Below are 24,063 nucleotides of genomic sequence, written 5' to 3'. Positions count from 1 at the left end.
CTGAGATACCTTCTGGGATCCAATCCAGAACCTCAGATCTGTGAGGCGTCAATTCTGCCCATTAAACCGCCACATATCCTCTATTTAGAATGATATAGTACAATATATATATATATATAATATTATGTTAATATAATATAACAACATAACAGAATATAATAGATATAGATTTTAGAATAGCATAAGGGGCGTGGCCTATTTGCATAACTGTTAATGACGTAAAAACTATTTACGATATGCAGCTACTCAAAAACTTTTTCAGCAAATTTTTTTTTTAGCACTTTTTTGTTATTGAAATAAAAACCTTATTTTAAAAATCGCATCAAAATATAAATGATTATTATTTTTTTTTTTATCGGGTCCATGACGTAAGCGTCCTGCTGGCCAATCATAGCGTTTGCGATTCCGAAGGCAGAACGCGTATCTTAGCAACCGCGTATCTTAGCAACGGAACGCTTCTGTTAGCAGAGTGTCGCTGTTACCGGAAGACATTTTTTATTGGTTGATATCGATATAAAAGGTGTGTAGATGTTTTCGTTGTTTCAATTTTATATCATTAGGATTCAAATAAACTATTAAACACTCTTATGTGTATAATATAAGTAATTCCAGGAGACATGGCAGAAGCGAATGGAGCAGAAAGTGAAACTGAGTGTGGAACACATGTTGGAGAGGAGACATCTGTGGATGATCAGGTAGAAAAAGAAAAAGAGCTCCAGACAGAAAATGAGGAGAAAGATAGAGAGATGGAAGGAGATGAACCATCCAGCCACGTGTACACAGCTACCTCAGTGTCCCTCAAAGCTGAAACAGAGAAGCGCCTTCTAACTCACCCACTGGTAATCATCTAAACTTCTGACCCATAAAGTCATTTACTGAGACTTTTACATCTACGATCTCCACTGATACTCTCCAGATGATATGATCATACTGTGTGTTTTCAGACTCTGAACTGGGCGTTTGGGATAAACAGGTCCCTCCCTGTCTTCAGCCTCTTGGATGAAGACCGTCTTGTCATCCTGTACGCTTGTTCTAACGTAGCAGTCATACACGACCACACGTCTAATTCGCAACATCTGCTGCAGGTAAGCTTTAAAACTAACCCTCCATGCAGAAAGGTTCACTTCTGTTTCCACATTTATTCCCCATTTGCTATTATATTAAACCTCCACTTTTCTGGGGAGATGTTCCACTAGATTTTGTGGAGATTTGTGTGGAGATTCGTTCAGCTAGAATTGTGTTAGTAAAGTTCAGGTAGTGATGTAGGTGAGGTGAGGAGGCCTGGGGTGCAGTCAGTATTCATCCCAAAGGTGTGAGGGTTGAGGAGAGCTCTATAGAAGGAGATCTTCTAGTCCAACCCAAAGAGATTTCTTCATGGAAATCCATGGATTTCTTCATAGAAAAGGGTACATTTGTTCATAAATCTGTGTACTTTGGGTCATTCTGGAACAGGTTTGGGTGTAGAAATTTCAAGTCAGGGGTACTTTTGTCCATACAGTGTCCAAAGTTCATTTCACATGCAGTGTTATAGAACATAGTGTATCTACAACCTCCAGATGAATCTAACAAAATTACGCCTCAACATTCTCCTTAACAAATTCCTTCTCACTCCTTAACATTTTTAGTGTGAAATTGTTTTTATATCTAGAAATCAAATATTTAGAATCAGAAATGAAAAGAAAAAATATCAGGATGGATGGATGGATGGATGAATTGATTGATTTCATACTTTCATTCAGCCAGTATGGCTCTGAGAGATCCAACAGTTCATTAATATGTTTCTGCTCCTGTTACCCGCAGCACCAGAATCCCTGCACCCCTGGGCCCTTGAGCAAGGCCCTTAACTTTAAATTGCTCATTTTATTAACTGAGATAACTGTTACTGGAATAAGGCTCTGGATAAAGGCGTCTGCCAAATGTATGAATGTCTAGTTGTGTAGAATTTCCTGCTCCCAAAAGGTCCAGATTAGCATCTAAAATTACCAAATGAACTTCATGGCCCTTTATTCGGTCAGGGTTGGAGTATATCAATGGTAACCCTGGTCAGGAACACCAAGTTTTTTAGAAAGTGGGAAATAAACCCAAGAGAACCTGGAAAGAAAAAATGTATAGCCATGCTGTCTCTTTACTCAATCGGCTAATGAAATAAGGGAGATGAAGGCAAGAACCCTTTCTTTCTTTCTATTTTTTACCTGATTGTTTTAAACGTTGAATGACACCAGTATTAATCTTTGTAATTTGCACTTTGCTGATTTCTCGGCTTGACGCCGTTGCTCTTAAACCCGACGTTTGTCCTCAGGGTCACCGCAACCCCATTTCCTGCCTGTGTGTCAGCGAGGACAGACGCTGGATTGTGAGCGCTGACCAAGGTTCCGACAGCCTTGTGATCATATGGGACTCATATACAGGGTATAACACTTAGCAATTCATCCTAACATATGCACTATACGTATAGAATTCCTGAAGGAGGCTGTGAATGTACTGTATGTGTTGTAGGATCCCTGTTCACACCATGTTCGACTGTCATCCTGAGGGTGGTGTTCATGCTGTGGCATTGTCCAAGGATTCGAAATATCTGGCGACCGTTGGAGCCGGAACAGTGCAGGTTGGTGGAAGACTGTGGAGTGTGGAAGTGTGGAGTGTTTTTATGGTTTTTTAGAGAAGCATAGATGTTAACTTTTAGTTTTTATGCAACAAACTAGATACAAAGCTTGACTTTGACCAAACAAATCTATAAATGTGGACATTTTCCACTTGAGTTTTTTAAATTGAAAAACCCTTCTTTAGCACGACGAACAGCTTTACACACTCTTGGCATCCGGACAGTTTGTTTCTCCAAACATTCAGCCAATCAGTCCAAGAGCAGTTCAACAGGATTTAGGCGTGGTGACTGGGCAGGTCGTTCCATGATAGATATCACTTCGGCTCATCCTCTTTTTGTACGGCTATCTTCTTCTTCTTCTTCTTTCGGCTGCTCCTATTAGGGGTCGCCACAGCGGATCATCCGTCTCCATACCACCCTGTCCTCTATATCTGCCTCTTTTACACCAACTACCTGCGTGTCTTCCCTCACCACATCCATGAACCTCCTCCTTGGCCTTCCTCTTTTCCTCCTACCTGGTGGCTCCATCTTCAGCATTTTTCTACCAATATAATTCATGTCCCTTCTCGGCACATGTCCAAACCATCTCAATCTCGCCTCCCTCACCTTGTCACCAAAACATCCTACATGTGCTGTCCCTCTAATAAACTCATTTCTAATCTTATCCATCCTCGTCACTCCCAACGAAAACCTCAACATCTTCAGCTCTGCTACCTCCAGCTCCACCTCCTGTCTTTTACTCAATGCCACTGTCTCTAATCCATACAACATCGCAGGTCTCACCACAGTCCTATAAACTTTCCCTTTCATTCTTGCAGATACTCTTCTATCACAAATCACTCCTGTCACTCTTCTCCACCCACTCCACCCTGCCTGCACTCTTTTCTTTACTTCCCTAACACACTCTCCATTACTTTGCACTGTTGACCCCAGGTACCTGAACTCCTCCACCTTCTCCACCTCTTCTCCCTGCAACCGCATCACTCCACTGCCCTCCCTCTCATTCACACACATGTACTCTGTCTTACTCCTACTGACTTTCATTCCCCTTCTCTCCAGCGCATATCTCCACCTCTCCAGGCTCTTCTCAACCTGCTCTCTACTCTCACCACAAATCACAATATCATCTGCAAACATCATAGTCCAGGGAGACTCCTGTCTAACCTCGTCCGTCAACCTGTCCATCACCACTGCAAACAGGAAAGGGCTCAGGGCCGATCCTTGATGCAGTCCAACCTTCACTCTGAACCAGTCTGTCGTACCTACTGCACACTTTACTGCCGTCACACTGTCCTCATACATGTCCTGCACCACCCTCACATACTTCTCTGACACACCTGACTTCCTCATACAATACCACAACTCCTCTCTCGGCACCCTGTCGTACGCTTTCTCTAAATCCACAAATACACAATGCAGCTCCTTCTGTCCTTCTCTATACTTCTCTATCAACATCCTCACAGCAAATAAGGCATCTGTGGAGCTCTTCCTCGGCATGAAACCATACTGTTGCTCACAGATGGTCACCTCTTCTCTCAGCCTGGCTTCCACTACTCTTTCCCATAACTTCATGGTGTGACTGATCAACTTAATTCCCCTGTAGTTACTGCAGGTCTGCACATCTCCCTTATGCTTAAAGATCGGTACCAGCACACTCCTTCTCCATTCCTCAGGCATCCTCTCCCCTTCCAGAATCCTGTTAAACAATCTGGTTAAAAACTCCACTGCCATCTCTCCTAAACATCTCCACGCTTCTACCGGTATGTCATCTGGTCCAACCGACTTTCCATTCTTCATCCTCTTAATCGCTGCTCTCACTTCCTCCTTACTAATCCTATCTACATCCTGCTTCACCAACTCCACATCCTCCAACCTTCTCTCTCTCTGATTTTCCTCATTCATCAGCTGCTCAAAATACTCCCTCCATCTTCTCAACACACTCTCCTCACTAGTCAACACATTTCCCTCTCCATCCTTTATTGCTCTAACTTGCAGTACATCCTTTCCAGCTCGGTCCCTCTGCTTGGCCAATCGGTATAAATCCTTTTCTCCTTCCTTAGTGTCCAACCTCTTATACAGTTCCTTATATGCCTTTTCCTTGGCTTTTGCCACATCCCTTTTAACCTGCTGCCGCATCTCCTTGTACTCCTGCCTACTTTTCTTATCACTCTGTCGATCCCACTTCTGTTTTGCCAACCTCTTTCCCCTAATGCTCTCCTGCACTTCCTCATTCCACCACCACGTCTCCTTGTCTTGCTTTCTATTTCCAGATGTCACACCAAGTACTTTTCTAGCTGCCTCCCTCATCACTCCTGCAGTAGTTGCCCAATCATCCGGCACCTCTTCACCACCACCAAGCCCCTGTCTGACCTCTTCCCTGAACCTCACACTACACTCTTCCTCCTTCAGTTTCTACCATCTTATTCTTCTTTCAAACCTTACTTTCCTCCTCTTCTTCTTCGCCTCCAAAACCATCCTACAGACCACCATCCGATGCTGTCTAGCTACACTGTCCCCCGCCAACACCTTACAGTCTCCAATCTCCTTCAGGTTGCATCTCCTACACAGAAGATAATCCACCTGTGTGCACCTTCCTCCACTCTTATACGTCACCCTATGATCCTCCTTCTTCTTAAAATACGTGTTCACCACTGCCATTTCCATCCTTTTAGCAAAATCTACCACCATCTGCCCTTCCACATTCCTCTCCTTAAAACCATACCTACCCATTACCTTCTCATCACCTCTGTTCCCTTCACCTACATGCCCATTAAAGTCTGCCCCAATCACCAATCGTTCTTTCCTAGGTACACCATCTACCACTTCATCTAATTCACTCCAGAATCTTTCTTTCTCCTCCATCTCACAGCCAACTTGTGGAGCATAGGCACTGATGACATTTATCGTCATCCCTTCAACTTCCACCTTCACGATCATCACCCTATCAGAAACTCTCTTCACCTCCACTAGACTCTTACTGTACGCTTCCTTCAGAATCACCCCTACACCATTTCTCTTCCCATCCACACCATGATAAAACAGTTTAAACCCACCTCCAATGTTCCTGGCCTTACTCCCTTTCCACTTGGTCTCCTGAACACACAACACATCTACCTTTCTCCTCTCCATCATATCAGCTATCTCTCTCCCTTTACCCGTCATAGTACCAACATTTAAAGTACCAACCCGAACCTCTACTCTCCTACACTGCTCCTTTTTTCCTGCCGTCTCTGTAGACGCCTTCCTCCTCTCCTTCTCCTCCTTCGGCCAACAGTAGCCCAATTTCCACCGGTACCCTGTTGGCTAACGATACCTGTGGCGGTCGTTGTTAACCCGGGCCTCGACCGATCCGGTATGAAATTCTCATTTGTGATCCGCATATTTGATTTGGCACATGTTTTACGCTGGATGCCCTTCCTAACGCAACCCTCCCCATTTACCCGGGCTTGGGACCGGCACCAAGAGTACACTGGCTTGTGCCCCCCTAATGGCTGGGTTCTTGTTGTACGGCTATGTCGGTCCTAAATAGCTGCAATCCAGACGGAATTACATGGTGATAAAGTATTGAATGGTAGCCATGTTTGTTCTGGATTCCTTCCACTTTCCAGAATGTCTCCAACTTTTCCTGCTCCAGAACAACCCCAAACGAGCTTCCACTTCCATGTTTGGCTAGGAAACAATACCAAAATATCAAAATTGAACTTATCTCTCCACAGAACTTTTTTCCAGTCATTCCCAGTCCAATTCTTGTGTGTTTTTATTAAGTTTGTTGCGTGTATAATCAAAAGGAACATAAGACTCTGTATTTCCACACCAGACCCTGTACATTCATTCGATTTAATTTTACATTCGCATTTAATTATTGCATTTTACTGCCGATCACAGAAAGTCTGTATCTGGGATTGGACTAATGAGACTGAAGGTCCGGAATGCCAGGTAGACATCAACTCAAAGCTTGGTTGCCAGGTATGTAACACTTTCCTTTTATGCCCAGCACATTAACATCATTGGTAAGAATTGGGGAACTTACCTCATATTTTGTTCCTTTCTAGAAACACATAGTTTTCAACCCTATTGACAGCACAAGGCTTCTCAGTAACAGTGCAAATCATGTCGTCTTTTACACCTGGGTGAGCACCAGTTATATCCGTCTATTAGCTCAATAGATGTGTATATTGTGTATGAAATTACATTATTTTCTGTTTAATTGCCAAATCTGACTCAAGGAGAAAGAATCCATGCGATATGAAGCTCCTGAAATTTCCAAGGTAAGGTTTTTACTTTTTCTGTTCCCTTATTTCATATTACAGGACATATGAAGTCATTTCTAGCTTCCACATATTAATATCCCTATTGATATAAGACCATTTCCTATAAATACAGGAGTATCATGGGTCTTGTATGAAAAAAAATCATAAAAAAAAAATCTTTTTTGCATAATTTTAGACTTTTAAAACAGCAGTGGGTTGCATAAGTCAGACCGTTTTCCACGTTGGAGGCATGCAGGCGTTCTCATGTACGCTGGCAGGGAATATGGTGGTGTTCGATGTGCTGAGGTCAAGCCCAGGCCAAGGGCATGCGATGCGAGCCACTAAATTAGTCCCACTACAGAAGGATGGGATTACTGTGATGACATGGTGTGACAGGTACGCACATAAAAATTTACAGTTTTGAATCATACACAAAACAAAAGAAAATAACTGGAAATGTGTTGCTGTGTCCCTCCAATCTTAAAATGTTCGAACTAAAAGTGCCACATAAGGATGTCTAATAAACAGTACAAAATGAATTTGGAGTTAGACATTCAGAAATATTGCAATATTTAACTAAGCAATACATTCACTTAATAAACTGTATCTATAAAAAAGATAAACAATAGAGAATGAAATAACCATCTTGCTTTGGCTCTTACATTCAAACATATTCGCAGCTTTTCCTGTGTGCTTAATGACCTTCCGTGTATATTTCCCTGCAGCTTTCTTGTGACGGGAGATGTTAAAGGCCATATCCGATTCTATGATGAAAACCTCAAGAGCGTTACCTGCTTAATTGACTTCGATTTGGACCCTATCACATCCATTTCCCTGTCCAAGGAAGTTCCAGACGTTAGTGGTGGCGCATTTACAGAAGATTGCATCCGCAACGCAGCACCATTTGTCAGTAGGTAAGTCGGTGTCAGGCTTCTGACGCGGAAGCAGATAAAGTCCGATCATTGTCTTTATTGCCTAGCAAAAAACAAAACTCACACGCCGTGAACAAAAACAAACCAAGACATCCGCTCGTAACGAGTTATCCACTATGAGCGTGAATGTCCAAAGCAAAATCCAAAACGGAAACGGAGTTCGAAGATAACGCCAGCTGTGAATGCCGGCGTTCGAGCAGCCACGCGATTCTCCAGCATGACAATGCAACGACTGACAGCCTGTGACTTAAGAACGTGAGTTTAAGTAGTCTGATCTTTAATGAGCCACAGCTGTTGGTAATCAAGGAAAGCAGCGTGACTGCTATAGAGGGGAGCGTGGCAGGGTGAATCCCTGACAGCTACCGAGGGGGGCGTGGCAGGGAGATCCCTGACAGTACCCCCCCCTCCAGGGGTGACACCTGATGCCCAAAAACCCACCTATGCCAGGCGGGCCGGGGCACTCCGAGGAAGGCCTCCACTGACGCCTGGGAGCAACGAAGGCCCGGTGAGCATCGCCGTGGAACCGAGAAAGACCGGGAAGAGCCCAAGGCGAGGGACCTGGAGGACCGACCTCGCTGTCAGAGGGACCTGGAGGACCGACCTCGCCGTGCGGGGATTCTGTGGGCGAGCCGTCACCCTGCGGGGATCCTGTGGGCGAGCCGTCGACCTGCGGGGATCCTGTGGGCGAGCCTTCGCCCTGTGGGGATCGTGGGGGCGAGCCGTCGCCCTGAAGAGGACCTGGGGGCGAGCCGTCGCCCTGAAGAGGACCTGGGGGCGAGACGTCGCCCTGAAAAGGACCTGGGGGCGATCCTTCGCCCGCTGTGGGGCTCGGTGGCGAGACATCGCCCTCTGTGGAGCTCAGGGGCGAAACGTCGCCTTCTGTGACTGCTGGGGGCGAGCTGTCGCCCTGAAGAGGACCTGGGGGCGATCCGTCGCCCTGAAGAGGATCTGGGGGCGAGACGTCACCCTCTGTTGAGCTCGGGGGCGAAACGTCGCCTTCTGTGACTGCTGGGGGCGGGACGTCGCCCTGCGTGGAGTCTGGGGGCGATCCTTCGCCCTGGGTGGAGTCTGGGGGCGATCCTTCGCCCTGCGTGGAGCCTGGGGGCAAACCTTCGCCCTGAGGAGGACTTGGGGGCGAACCTTCGCCCTGAGGGAGACTTGGGGGCGAACCTACGCCCTGAGGGAGACTTGGGCAGGGTGAATCTCTAGAAATTTTGCATATGTTCCATTGCCATCTGACTCTAGAAATTTTGCATATGTTCCATTGCCATCTGATGCAGCATGAGCAACATTTGGTTGGCTATTCAAAACTTCAACTTTAATTTATGTGTTTGCCCTCACAGTGCACGAATTTAGGCGAATTTAGGCTGGGGGAATTCGGGACCCCCAATAAAGCATTAGCAACCCCCCATGAAAATTAAAAAATAGACTTCCCAAATAGGGTTCCCAAGATTATTTTAGTAAAAAATATATGAATTACACAACAACTGGGGACCCCCCATACGACTTGATTAAATTTGAGCACTGCCTCACATTTTGGTGTATGGGGGAGTGGTTGCTCAGTGGTTAAGGTGCTGGGTTACTGATCGGAAGGTCGGAGTTTCAAGCCCCGGTATCGCCAAGCTGCCACTCTTAGGCTCTTGAGCAAAGCCCTTAGCCCTCTGTGCTCCAGCGGGGTGCCATATCATGGTCGACCCTGTGCTCTGACCCCAACTTCTAAACAAGCTGGGATATGCAACGAACAAATTTCACTATGCTATAATGTTTATGTGACAAATAAAGGCTATTCTATTCTATGAAAGTTTTATCAGTCCATGAATTGCTCTCAGTGGATTCATATTTCCTTATTATACCCCGATGTGTGTCTTCCTTTCATAGAAATTTTGTCCTGTCGACCACGAGGGCATCTGTAGTGCACGTGAAAGTACAAAGCAGGACCGCTCAGACTCTAATGCGAGAACATGCCGAGCCACTGAACGCAGTCGCATGTCACCCTAAACATGCTCTAGTAGCTATGGGCAGCCACAGCGGCATCCTGAAGGTTTGGGACTACGAGCGCAAAGTGACCGTTTGCAGCAAAATGTTCCACGCAGAAGAGCAGATCCACTGCATCGCCTATGATCCTCAAGGTAAATGTGTGTGTCTGTGCGAGTGTGTTATATAATAAATCGGTAAGACGAACAACCCGAATTAACCTGGGTGATTTTTTCCCCCCATAACTAACAATTTTATATCTTCAAGTGTACATAAATGGGGAAGTGGTAGCTCAGTGGTTACGGCTCTGGGTTACTGATCGGAAGGTTGGGGGTTCAAGCTCCGGTATCGCCAAGCTGCCACTCTTGAGCCCTTAAGCAAAGCCCTTAACCATCTATGCTCCAGGGGTGCCGTATCATGGCTGACCCTGTGCTCTGACCCCAGCTTCTGAGCTAGCTGGGATATGCGAAGAACAAATTTCACTGTGCTGTAATGTATATGTGACAAATAAAGGCTATTCTACTTTATTCCAAATAGCCGAAAAATATAACTATACCGTTTCTTTTTTTCTTTTTTTTACTTATAATTTCAAAGAAATACATAAATGATTCAGTTAAGTGGAGAAGTTCCTGAAGTACGATCTTCACTTTTCCCTCGTTTTCAACCTTTATACTCGAAAAAGTTTATTTCTGTCCAAGACTTTATCATGAAATATTAGGGTTTTTATAGGCCGCAAACCCTCTTTCTTAAAAGTGAACCCGAGTACCCAAGAAACCAGATCAACCCTGTTCAATCCCAATGTACACCTCTTAACCCCCCCCCATCTACAATGTAGTTAATCCCAATGATGTTATTTTGTGTGTGTCAGGCTTTTACCTGGCTGTCGGCTTTGTCAGCGGGCTTGTGAAGGTTTTGGATCCGTGTACGTTAGAAGAAGAAGGAGAAGGGAGCTTCAAGTACAGCCATGACTGCATTACCCATCTCACGTTCTCTCAGGACTCCTCTTACCTGGCTGCTGCGGTTAGTGCACATGCCACTAAAGTTCTTCATCGATAAAACTTTGGATCTAAAGGGAAATTAATCCATTTTTTATCTGTTCCAGGACACAGGGAAAGTTGTGATGGTGTTTCATCTATATAAGGAAAGAACTCAGTGTGTGTGGCAGTACCTCGGGAGGCATCGTTCACACTACAAGCCTATTCAGGACCTGTTGTTCGGGGTGTACCTGGACAGCACCAAGCCACGCCTGCTCTCGTTGGGAATGGATCGCAGACTAGTCAGTATCTTTGGTGTATTTGGTGTATAATATAGAGATACAGTAAACTTTCTTACGGCTTCTCCCATTAGGGGTCGCCACAGCGGCTTATCCGTATTCATGATCCGCATGTTTACTTTGGCGCGTTTTTACGCTGGATGCCCTTCCTAACGCAACCCTCCCCATTTATCCGGGCTTGGGACCGGCACTAAGAGTGCACTGGCTTGTGCAACCCTAATTGCTGGGGTTGGTTCGTTGACCGGGAATCGAACCCGGTCCGCAGCGGTGAAAGCGCCGCATCCTAACCACTAGACCACAAAAGTATCAGGGCACCAAAATTTTCAACTGTTTGTGGTTCTTTACCAAACTGTTACCACAATGAAGGAGGCACACATTTGTGTAGGACATATTTGCATGCAGTACCATAAAACTTTCCCTACCGTACAAGATCGACATACCGTATGGCCTCGCATGACAACACCCCTATTCACAACGCCTGTTCTATGGAGATATGCTTTACATGGGTCGGAGTGGAAGATCTCCTGCTATAGAGCTCTGAACTCAACCCGATTGAACACCTTTGAGATGAATTTTTCAATCTGACCCCACCACAGGCCTCCTCACCTCACCTACATCAGTATCAGACCTTAATACCACCCTTATTATAAGATTAAATAGGTACTAAATGTGAAATGGGATATTCAAAACAAAGGACATAGCAATTTATGGTCCCACAAGCATTTGTCCATGTATAAGTCATTGTGTGTTCACTGCTGAGATCGGATGGTTGTTCTCTTTGCCGTCTGTAGGTCGAATACGACCTGGCAAACAGCACAAAGGACGATTTGTTGATCCTCAGCTCAGAACGTGTCGAGCAAAGTGCCGTCCCTATGTGCATGGCCTGGTATCCACCTTTAACCACGGAGCACTTCTTACTGTTCGCATCTGACCAGTACAAACTGAAACTACTCAACGTCACCACAAAGATGTGCAGGTCTCTGTTCTTTCTTCGGCCCACCGAATATTGTTGAACATAATTATGTTTATTACTATTTAATATGATATAAAAAATTATACAATATATAATATAAGGCCAAAGAATAATGATATTTAAAATTAAATGAATTTTTTCAAATAGAAAAACAGTTCTTGGACCCACATATGGTTCTCCAGTAAAAAAGATACTGATCCTGCCACCCTCTAACGAAGGAGCTCCAAATTCCCGTTACATGGCTTATATAACGCAAAACATGGTATGTAGAAAAAACGATCGCTGACCCATTCTGTTATAGTTATATAATCTCTTCATAGTCCATCTTTAATAATCAATATTTAATATTCATCTTGACCTAGGTTGGGCTCCAGATCCTGCCTGTCGACGGGAACCCACACAAGTCCTCAGCCCTGATATGTCACTCTTCAGGCGTCTCGCATCTGGCTTGCTCGCACGACGGCAGATACGTTTTCACCGCCGGCGGCAAGGACACTGCCGTCTTCTCATGGGAGATCAGCCGATGGTAAGTGCGATCGAGTGTAGATCTTACATTGATGAAATGTTCATCATCACAGCACAAGGACACGTTCTTGTGTAACGCTTAAGCGTGACGTTCAGCACCTGTACAGTGCATTGTTCTTGTTGCAATTAAATATAAAACTGTCTGTGCAGTGCATTGGAGGCAGCCGCTGCTTTGGGAGGAAAAGACCTGCTTCCTTTTTATACTCTTTTAGAAGGAGGGCAGGATGGAGAGCTTTTTGAGGTAAGAGGGGAAAAAAAGTATCCAGTAAATAAAAACCTATTAGGAAGAGGGTGAAGGAGAATACAAATGTACTGTAAAACATCACTAAATGTTTGTGCTTTTTCCATTAGGCCATAAAGGATTTGTTTTATTACTGTCAGTTGCGCAGTCAGGGACTCGACTCGAGGGAAACCAAAAAAGTGTCTACTCGTATCCCTCTTTCCGAAGTTCCCTTTCTCATCAGAGCGCTTGGATTTTACCCAACAGAGCAAGAGGTACTTGTTGTTTTTTTTTTTGTACAACGACTATTTGCTAAAAATTTGACTGTGTATAACGACATCTGTTTCATTAACCTATTATACACAGTGTCTCCTTTAGTTTGCTGTGCACCAGTACAAGTCAGTAGCCAAAGCTAATCATGCTAATGATCATTTTAACATGCTTTAGCATCAGGGCGAGGTTACAGTAATGCCCCTTTTACACTGTATGTATCAGGCCACATTATAGAGGACTACTATATTTTTAGATTTTATTGCTAGCAACGTACACTGTGTTTCACAAATATATAACAGGAATGATTAAACAACATCCTTACTTTTTCTGATGTTTTTAAAATGAAAAAGAAACAGAATTGCCTTCGGGCTTTTGTATGACATCGCTTTTGCAGGTTTTAGAAAAGGAGCTACACGCAATCTTATATGCATTATAAATTACACTATATGGAGAAAAGAAACAGCACTTTTCCAGCCATATGTACTTCTTCCACTATGACAAAGTTGGAGGCACATAATTGCATCCGATGTCTTTAGATGTGGTTTTCACTGAATTTTCAGTTCACTTGAACTCGGAGAACCAAACCTGTTCCTGCATAACAATTCTTTCTGGGCAAAGCAAATCTCCATGAACATATGGTTTAAACCCTTTTAAACACTTTTAAGAATGAATTGGATCCGCACGCCAGGCCTCCTCACCTCACCTATGTCAGTACCTGACTTATGGCAGAATAAGTACAAATCTCCACAAGCACACTTCAAAATCTAGTGGAGCATCTTCCCAGGGGAGTGAAGTTTATTATAACAGCAAATGGAGATTAAATGTGGAATAGGATGTTCGAAATCCTATGGTCAGATGTTCACAATCTTTTGCCCATATAGTGTATGAGCGTCCATTACTTAAGTAGACAACAAAATTAATTGATATGGACTTATCATAGATTAGTATGAAAAGCACAGTTAAAATTCAGTTTTGATTCAGATGGTTATAGTGTAAATAAGACTAGACATAAGATAAGCATGCTTGTTATTTTTATGCAGTACACATTAGAGGTCGACCGATTCATCAGTTTTGCCGGAATTTTCGGCAAAAATCTATACCGATAGTTTTTCCGGGTTGCGTTATACAGTATAAATATATATATATATATATATATATATATATATATATATATAATTTTTTTTTGTTTTGAGTGTTACTTTTGTCTCAGTTTGAATGCATGTATTTTACTTTCCTTAATATTTATTAATATAATTAAGATATTCATATTTATTTTATTCAGCACATTTTCATGATTCAGAACTGTTTTTTTGTAATAAAGTTATCATTATATTATATAGCTATATATATATATATATATATATATATATATATATATATATATATATATATATATATATATATTATCCAGTCCAAAAATCTATTGGTTGATTAATTGGATATCGGCAGTTACAATCCAACTTTGCTATCGGTATCTGTAAAATCCACTATCGGTCCATATATATACATACAGTTTTTTTTGGGTTTTTTTATCTTTGAACTGTCGTAGTTGGAAGATATGCAGAACGAGGTCAAATTCAGTCGTTATGCTGAGACAGGAAAGTATGTATCTGGCCTTGACCTGGAGGAGTTTATTAAGTTGTATATCAACCATCGGCCGGCCTTTGAAATCTCCAAGAAAGACCTCCACAAGGCTTTTCAGGTGCTGGGTGTGACACAGGAAAACGGCAAACCGGTTATCACCCGAGAAGTGCTCCTTGAGTTACTCCAGACTAGAGGTAGGTTTTAGATACTTAATATAACGACTTGTTCAGTCTAGTATAGAGATTATTATGCAATTTTTAACAGTTTACTGAAGTAATATTTCTGTTGTTACTTAATTGTGTGATTCTAAAGTAGAATTGGTGCCAGTGGTGTTGACAGGGATACCACAGCTGTCTACAGCTGTCCTGAAGATTTTGTCAAAATAGCAAAATATGTAAAGTGAGGCAGTGCAAATGATAATATTTAAATCATAATGATAATATAAGGTGCAGGGTTGCGGTATAGTGGTCCTTGTTGATTGTGTTAATGTAACAGATATGCTAGGAACAGTGTGGGGTTTACATGACCGTAATGTTAGTGTTAACTGGAGCAGGTCAGAGATGATGGTGGGTCCTTGGTATTATTGAAGATTTCTTTTGCGGATGGGAAAATGAGGTTGATTACTGACAATAAATGAATGAAGGAATGATTGTTGCATGCCATTGTTTGCAAAGCCGCTGTCAGTAATAGAGAATGTCATGACATGACATTGCTCAGTCTGTCACTCTGAGTTACAGTCACATCTGCCTCTGTGTGATGACGGATGGACTGAAAGATTAATTTAACCTCACACGAGTTTGCATGAAGGTTGTGTTTCATGTAAGAATTACTACAAGATTTTGCATACAAGTATAGTTGTTCAGTTATGTTTTTGCAATCACTTTCTTTCAACCACCCTCAACACACAGCATGCTTTCACTTGCAAATGGCGAGTAAGTCATCTACTAGCTGGTGGTCACTTCCACGTAACACTTTGAGGGTCTTCACTGAGCATGTTTAATTTGCAAAATCAGAAAACTTGATTGGTTATTGATTACGTTGTGGGACCAAGACCTTTCCAAAAAATTATAATTTCTTATAGGTTCCTATCGCAGACAGTAGGAATCTTGCCTAGGGTGCCAAAAAGGCTAGAAACGACCCTGGGTTCAATTCATAGCTTGTATAAACGGCTGATCCCATCGTAAGCCATTTTGACTGGAGGCCAGAGACTTGTTTAAATAGTCTGCTTAGACTTGATTATATTATGGGCTCCCAGTGGCAAATCATTCACCCAAAGTGCAGACGTTAGTGTGTTTAAGGTGTACAAAAAAATAGAGCCTTTCAATGTTTCAGCATAGTAGAAAAATGTTTTACTTGTTTGCAAAAAAAGGGGGGCATTAATGGAGAATGCAAAATCACTACTAGGCCCAGACTCATAATGTCAAAGTGTGACCAAAGAAATTGGAACAGCAGGTCCGTTTTTGCAAGTAATGGCAAAGGCTAATCAACCACAAAAGCATAGTCTGTTCTGGCATCCCTGGTTGCTCAAGTCTGCCAATTGTTCTGCACTGTCATCCACAGAAGCTGCGGAGGTGGAATACATACCAGTAAAGTTTTGATGCCCAAAGGGATCAAACAATGGCCATTGATTTGTTCATGAAACAACTCTGAATGGAAATTCGAAATGAGATCAAGTGCTTCAAGAGAATAGTGAGATGTTTCTCTGGGTGCGAACAGATTGCTTTTAAATGTGTATTCCAAAATTAGTCAAAGCACGACTTTGTGAGTTGCCAAGACAGAATGCCCCAGGAAATGATTGAAGGACTATAATAGTGTTAGGTGCATCATTCCCAGTTTTTAACCACTGGGGTTGCCAGTAACAGCATTTAATCCAGACTTAAAACTTTGGAAATGGTGACCACTTGCTCTTTTTTGGCTGCTTCCATGTTGTGCAAGTTCAGCTCCTGGTCCTGAACTGAATATTCTGTAAAGCAGTGGTAGAGACAGGGATTTTTCATTGGGGGTGGCCAGGCAGGGGCCAGCAATGACTGTGGGGTGGCACAGAAAACATCATTATGCAAACAAACATGGCAGGATCATTGATCACTGGAGTTAAAGGTTCTCCTAGATAAGTTTTTCAAAAATGCTATTATTTTTTTTTTGAATTGGTGTTTGCACAATCCAGTTGGGGTTTTTTCATAATACATCTGGTGATTCCTGGTGTACCAACCAAAAGTTCATTTAAGATGGCTTCTTATTAGATTCCCCGTAATAGACTGTTTGGTGTTGCGAATGCAGTTTTGTAAGTAGTGGTCAACAAGATTTTTTTACTTGTGTACACTTGAAACAAAACATTTGGAGCTCCTGGTTTGCATGGCTTCCTCAACATGTCTTGAGTATTCTGCATAATTCTGCACTGCTGTGTGGTTTTGGGAATCCATCTTCGGATAACACAAAATTATTTTTATTACAATGAAGTGGTAGCTCAGTGTTATCAGAAGGTTGGGGGGCCCCGGTATCGCCAAGCTGCCACTCTTGGGGCTCTCAAATAAGTCGCTCGACCATCTTTGATCCAGGGGGGCGCTGTATCATTGCTGACCCTGTGCTCTGACCCCAGCTTCCTAACATCGCTGGGATATGCCAAGAAGGAATTTCACTCTGCTGTAAAGTACATGTAACAAGTATAAGACGCCTTCAAAGGCCAGGAATATCTGTACCTTGTGTAAGAGGTACCAGTTACATTTGCTATAGTGTTATAGTTCTTTTTTCTTTTTAAACCAGCGAGTCTCTATTATACTGCGTCTGTAAAATTCAGGCTGCATGCTGAGCTGATTTATGAGCCGAGCTTCATCAGCCCGCTCCACTATTCAAGCCACCTGTGTTTCTCTCGGAGGCATCAATTTTCTACCTCCTCCGAGCTCAGTAGCCACGTCTCCTGATCGCGTCACTCGGTTTCAGAGGAATAGTTATGATTTGTCAGCAGTATTCACGTAGGTTGCAGGTAGCTCCAGGCTTGTTGAAGATGCTGAAGTACCAAACAGCTTCAGCACTGATTAAGTTCATCATCCAACTCCATCAGGGTGATAACAAATAGCTGTCCATCCTTCCTCAGTTGCTTGGCAAAGATAAGAATCGAAAGATTACTTTTTATAGACTACCCTTTTTTGCTTTTTGTACTAAGCAATGCTTTTAAATAAATGAGGGTATGGGTTGATATGTACTGGGGTGAGAGAATTAATGTCCACTGTCCACGATTTTACTTAGGATATGGTGGGATAAGATACACAATCCAGTACATACAGTATGATTCATAACAATCTTACGGTCAAGTCTCCACTAACTTATTGTCCAAAGGTTTAGTCCCTGACTTACAATGGAGATGTGTTTTGATAACTTATTGAAGTTGAAAATATTATAATTCGAGACGTGTCTACCCTGGAGTCTTAAAGAATAGTGATCAGTTTGTTGGAATATACTGTAATTTGCTAATAATTTAACAAATAACAGTAGATTAGCAAAACAGAGCAATTTACAGTACAGTACTGTATAAACTTTACATTTATGTAGCAGAGTGGCACGTTGGCTGCTACGTTTGCCTGCCGCAACGCCAAATGTTTTTACAGTTTTGTCGTATCGTAATCAACGTCACAAGATCGAAAAATCTTATATTTAGTCTTTTGTTGCTTTATACACAGGTTTTATTTTTATTCGTCTGGTTGTCTTTATGTTTGTCTCCTTTGGTGGCTCGCTGTGAGTTTACTGCATAGGAAACTCTTTTACTGAAAAGGAACACAAAAAAACTTACATTTGTTTTATATGTGACTTCTGTAGGTGAACACATGACTGAGGAGGAACTGGCAGAATGCTTTGTGACCTTGTTGGGCTTCAGTGTGGAAGAAGGACAGTCTGAAACACAGATGTTTGAGTCTAAAGGTGGGTATTAAGGAGTGATAATAATAATAATAATAATGATGATGATGATGATGATGATGATGATGATAATAATAATGATAATACTACTACTACTACTACTAATAATAATAATTATTATTATTATTATTATTATGATTAAAATAAGCAGAAGAAGAAGAATAGTTGACATGCAGTGAATATTGTTTCCAGTTAGTGAAGTGGGATTTAATTTTATATATATATATATATATATATATATATATATATATATATATATATATATATATATATATATATATATATGTGTGTGTGTGTGTGTGTTTTTTTACTTTGTAGTTACACATTCTATTAGAAAAAAAAACCCCAAAAAAATTTTTATGACAATATCTTCCTGGAGATGTATTTTTTCCTTAATATTCCCATATTGTAAAATATAATCCAATTCACAAGCCTTTCCAGCCCTTTTTTGAGGATATTTTTTCCCCTTTCCTTTTTTTCTTTTCTTTTCTTTCTTTCTGTCTGTCTGTCTGTCTGTCTGTCTGTCTGTCTGTCTGTCTGTCTGTCTGTCTGTCTGTCTGTCTGTCTTTCTTTCTTTCTTTCTTTCTTTTTCTTTTTTTCTTTCTTTCTTTTTTCCTTCCTTGCTTCCATTTATAAGGCTTGTGTATTCTTTCTTTTTAATCGTAATGTGGAATCACCATCTCCAATTCAATTCAATGTTAAATTCTCAATTAAATTTGTATTTATATCACGCTTTTAACAGTGGACATTGTCTCAAAGCAGCTTTACAGAAATCAATAGATTATGAATATAAATTTTCAATGTATAAATCTGTTTCAAATTGTATCCCTAATGAGTGAACCAGTTGCGAGGGTGGTGAGGAAAAACTCCCTGAAATGTTATGAGGAAGAAACCTTGAGAGGAACCAGACTTAAAAGGAAACTCGTCCTCGTCTGGGTGGCACAGAACGTTCATTTATTATAGATCCATCATTGTTGTCCACTGATGGAGACTTGAGTGTAAAACTGCTGCTCAGTGTGGACGAGACTTTAATAAATTGTAATTTATAATTTCAGTCAAAACGTTGACCTTAGATTTTGCCTTTGTTTTGAGACAGACTCAGAGTTACTGTTGGAAAGCGAGCTCCCCCCATACATCACCATGGACACGTTTGCTGCAGACATCCTGGGATTTCCCATGAGTACTCAGGAGCTCCCTGCACAACAGCAGCCCTTCTCCTCGGGGGCTTCTGAAGTCTCTTTTGAGACGGTGTGAGCGCTTTCGGTTCAGGGGATACGACATGGAACACTGTGGCAGTTCGAGAATCAAACCCACCAAAAATCTCATTTTTTGAGATATTAGAAGGAGTGTAATAAATTCAGGTTAATGTGTAATAAAGGATAAAATACAACAGGGCACGAGAGTATATTGTAATTTTGTGGCTTTATTTTTATTACAGCACTGTATTTAATCCAATTTTATTACACCATAAACAACTGGACAACAAATCTTTCTTTTTATACTGTAGTTACAATGAATGAATGGAACATAGACATTTCTTCAGAATAGCATCTATAATGCTGTTACTTCATAGTGCATGTGCACTGGTGTGGTGTTGGGAAAGACGTTGATGATTGCAGGTGGGCAGCAATGTGTTCATCACTTCCTGTTATCGCTCACGTTGTAGCAACAATAAAGATGTTTGCTTAAAAAAAAAAAAAAAAAAAAAAAAGCTTGTATATTACAAAGTATGTCAAACTGATTTGTGAATTCAAATTCCAGCACCACTAAGCTTTCCTTTCCGGGCCCTTTTGCAAGGCCCTTAACCCTCAACTGGTCAAATGACATCATTGTATGTCACTGTGATGATCTTACAACCAGTAAAAATGTAAGATGAAGCGGTAACTTAAAGTTTATGAGTTCAAAGCAAAGTCATTTCAGTTTTTATGTATTATGATGATTATTAATATTGTTATTTACATTTTTTTTTGCATAAACCTGTTGTATTTCAAAGATTTTTATAAATGTTGTCAATTCTGATCCACTCATTTGATCATTGGTTATTTAATTATACATTATTGATATTCTCTACTATTTAGTCCTTTTGGTTAGTAGTGTTTGTAAAGACATCCATTATTACTTAAATAAAAAAAAAATAAAAAAACGTTTTTTCTAAATGTAATTTTTGTCTTTGTTGCTTTTAATCCAATTTATTTGATCAGTGAACAACAATAATATCACAATAAACTTTGAGTGAATTAAATATTGTGAGTTGGTGATATTTAATTATTTAATTGTATATATACAGTACAGACCAAAAGTTTGGACACACCTTCTCATTCAAAGAGTTTTCTTTATTTTCACGACTATGAAAATTGTAGAGTCACACTGAAGGCATCAAGGGCTATTTGACCAAGAAGGAGAGTGATGGGGTGCTGCGCCAGATGGCCTGGCCTCCACAGTCACCGGACCTGAACCCAATCGAGATGGTTTAGGGGTGAGCTGGACCGCAGAGTGAAGGCAAAAGGGCCAACAAGTGCCAAGCATCTCTCTGGGAACTCCTTCAAGACTGTTGGAAGACCATTTCAGGTGACTACCTCTTGAAGCTCATCAAGAGAATGCCAAGAGTGTGCAAAGCTGTAATCAAAGCAAAAGGTGGCTACTTTAAAAAAACCTAGAATATGACATTTTTCAGTTGTTTCACACTTTTTTGTTATGTATATAATTCCATTAATTCATAGTTTTGATGCCTTCAGTGTGAATCTACAATTTTCATAGTCATGAAAATAAAGAAAACTCTTTGAATGAGAAGGTGTGTCCAAACTTTTGGTCTGTACTGTATATATATATATATATATACAGTGAGGAAAATAAGTATTTGAACACCCTGCTATTTTGCAAGTTCTCCCACTTAGAAATCATGGAGGGGTCTGAAATTGTCATCGTAGGTGCATGTCCACTGTGAGAGACATAATCTAAAAAAAAATCCAGAAATCCCAATATATGATTTTTAAACTATTTATTTGTATGATACAGCTGCAAATAAGTATTTGAACACCTGTCTATAAGCTAGAATTCTGACCCTCAAAGACCTGTTAGTCTGCCTTTAAAATGTCCACCTCCACTACATTTATTATCCTAAATTAGATGCACCTGTTTGAGGTCGTTAGCTGCATAAAGACACCTGTCCACCCCATACAATCAGTAAGAATCCAACTACTAACATGGCCAAGACCAAAGAGCTGTCCAAAGACACTAGAGACAAAATTGTACACCTCCACAAGGCTGGAAAGGGCTACGGGGAAATTGCCAAGCAGCTTGGTGAAAAAAGGTCCACTGTTGGAGCAATCATTAGAAAATGGAAGAAGCTAAACATGACTGTCAATCTTCCTCGGACTGGGGCTCCATGCAAGATTTCACCTCGTGGGGTCTCAATGATCCTAAGGAAGGTGAGAAATCAGCCCAGAACTACACGGGAGGAGCTGGTCAATGACCTAAAAAGAGCTGGGACCACCGTTTCCAAGGTTACTGTTGGTAATACACTAAGGCGTCATAGTTTGAAATCATGCATGGCACGGAGGGTTCCCCTGCTTAAACCAGCACATGTCCAGGCACATCTTAAGTTTGCCAATGACCATTTGGATGATCCAGATGAGTCATGGGAGAAAGTCATGTGGTCAGATGAGACCAAAATAGAACTTTTGGGTCATAATTCCACTCAACGTGTTTGGAGGAAGAAGAATGATGAGTACCATCCCAAGAACACCATCCCTACTGTGAAGCATGGGGGTGGTAGCATCATGCTTTGGGGGTGTTTTTCTGCACATGGGACAGGGCGACTGCACTGTATTAAGGAGAGGATGACCGGGGCCATGTATTGCGAGATTTTGGGGAACAACCTCCTTTCCTTATTTAGAGCATTGAAGATGGGTCGAGGCTGGGTCTTCCAACACGACAATGACCCGAAGCACTCAGCCAGGATAACCAAGGAGTGGCTCTGTAAGAAGCATATCAAGGTTCTGGCATGGCCTAGCCAGTCTCCAGACCTAAACCCAATAGAGAATCTTTGGAGGGAGCTCAAACTCCGTGTTTCTCAGCGACAGGCCAGAAACCTGACTGATCTAGAGAAAATCTGTGTGGAGGAGTGGGCCAAAATCCCTCCTGCAGTGTGTGCAAACCTGGTGAAAAACTACAGGAAACGTTTGACCTCTGTAATTGCAAGTGGGAGAACTTGCAAAATAGCAGGGTGTTCAAATACTTATTTTTCTCACTATATATATATATATATATATATATATATATATATATATATATATATATATATATATATATATATATATATATATATATATATATATATATATATATATATATATATATATACACACAATTAAATAACAATTATGTTATTTAATTATATATGTATAATTACATAATTATTAGAATATATATATATATATATATATATATATATATATATATATATATATATATATATATATATAATATTCTCTACATGCATTAATGATCATTTGGGCTTTTTAGATAATATTTTTGCATAATTCCTTTTTTATTTTATTTATTTATTTTTTTTTTTATCAAACCTTTTGTCTGAATTGTGGCTTTATTGACGGTAATCCAACTCATTTGATCAGTTTTATAGGAAATATCACATTGAACTTTATGTGGATTTTCCCAGTAATAATTCTCTTCATAAAAGAGCTGGAGAAAATTTTACAAGAACAAAAATCACTGAGATATAACAGGTTCAATCCTGAAAAAAATGCACAAAATACTTACTGAAAAGATCATCAATAAATTTGGAGAGTATCAATAACATTCTATAACAATATATAAAGATTTAATGAAGTATAATATTTTGGGGAAAAAAATAAATGATCATAAATTATTATTATTATTATTATTATTATTATTATTATTATTATTATTATTATTATTATTATTAAATTATATATTACTACATGCATTGATGACCATTTGGTGTTTTTCAGTTAGTATTTTTTTGCACAAAAAATGTATGTATTAATCTTTTTTTTTATATAAATTCAGTTTTTTCTAAAGATGATTTTTGTTCTTTGTTGCTTCTAATCCAACTTATTTCATAAATTTTATAAGGGAATATCACAATAAACAAACACTGAGTGGATTAAAGACTGCGAGTTTGTGTTATTGTGCATATTTGCATATATTATTGTTATTATTATTATTATTATTATTATTATTATTATTATTATTGCTATTAATTATTATAATGAGTTTGTGTTATTTCATTATAAATATGCTATTTATATTCTCTGCATACACTGATGATCATTTTGCGTTTCCGCAATAGTAGTATTATAATGATAATAATAATAATGATAATAATAATAATAATAATAATAATAATGATAATAATAATAATAATAATAATAATAATAATGATAATAATAATAATAATAATGATAATAATAATAATAATAATAATAATAATAATAATTATTATTATTATCATTATTATTATCATTATTATTATTATGAGTTTGCTATTTGATGATCACTTTTGTTT

At 40.3% G+C, this 24,063-nt stretch overlaps 1 protein-coding gene across 2 annotated transcripts; it reads left to right on the top strand.

Moving 5' to 3' along the window:
- The first annotated feature begins 436 nt into the window (after positions 1-436).
- On the top strand, positions 437-20,417 carry cfap251 (cilia and flagella associated protein 251). 2 transcript variants are annotated; one of them, XR_014531013.1, is made up of 22 exons: positions 451-520; positions 604-839; positions 945-1,085; positions 2,300-2,409; positions 2,497-2,605; positions 6,488-6,568; positions 6,655-6,732; positions 6,829-6,870; positions 7,049-7,248; positions 7,578-7,766; positions 9,663-9,913; positions 10,627-10,778; positions 10,861-11,034; positions 11,823-12,007; positions 12,152-12,266; positions 12,367-12,530; positions 12,680-12,770; positions 12,881-13,024; positions 14,572-14,800; positions 18,417-18,518; positions 19,612-20,106; positions 20,287-20,417. XR_014531013.1 is itself a non-coding variant. In XM_083526357.1 (21 exons), the coding sequence occupies exons 2-21, from the start codon at positions 618-620 to the stop codon at positions 19,767-19,769; spliced, it is 2,937 nt and encodes a 978-aa protein (XP_083382483.1). In that variant the 5' UTR covers positions 437-520; positions 604-617; the 3' UTR covers positions 19,770-20,417. The 2 variants fall into 2 exon arrangements, 1 of the variants encoding a protein (XP_083382483.1); XM_083526357.1 differs by having other exon boundaries at positions 437-520; positions 19,612-20,417.
- Positions 20,418-24,063: the final 3,646 nt, after the last annotated feature.

The sequence above is a fragment of the Silurus aristotelis genome (genome assembly GCF_946808225.1).
Source record: "Silurus aristotelis genome assembly, chromosome: 23".
In the NCBI taxonomy this organism is placed as follows: domain Eukaryota; kingdom Metazoa; phylum Chordata; class Actinopteri; order Siluriformes; family Siluridae; genus Silurus; species Silurus aristotelis.
This window is presented reverse-complemented; position numbering and strand designations above follow the sequence as displayed.

Bases quoted from the DNA above. Each gene is read 5' to 3' on its own strand.
- cfap251 (XM_083526357.1), top strand. From the start codon at position 618: ATGGCAGAAGCGAATGGAGCAGAAAGTGAAACTGAGTGTGGAACACAT. The intron at 1,086-2,299 runs GTAAGCTTTAAA...GTTTGTCCTCAG, and splicing joins ATTCGCAACATCTGCTGCAG to GGTCACCGCAACCCCATTTC. The intron at 12,008-12,151 runs GTCTCTGTTCTT...TTTTTCAAATAG, and splicing joins GTCACCACAAAGATGTGCAG to AAAAACAGTTCTTGGACCCA.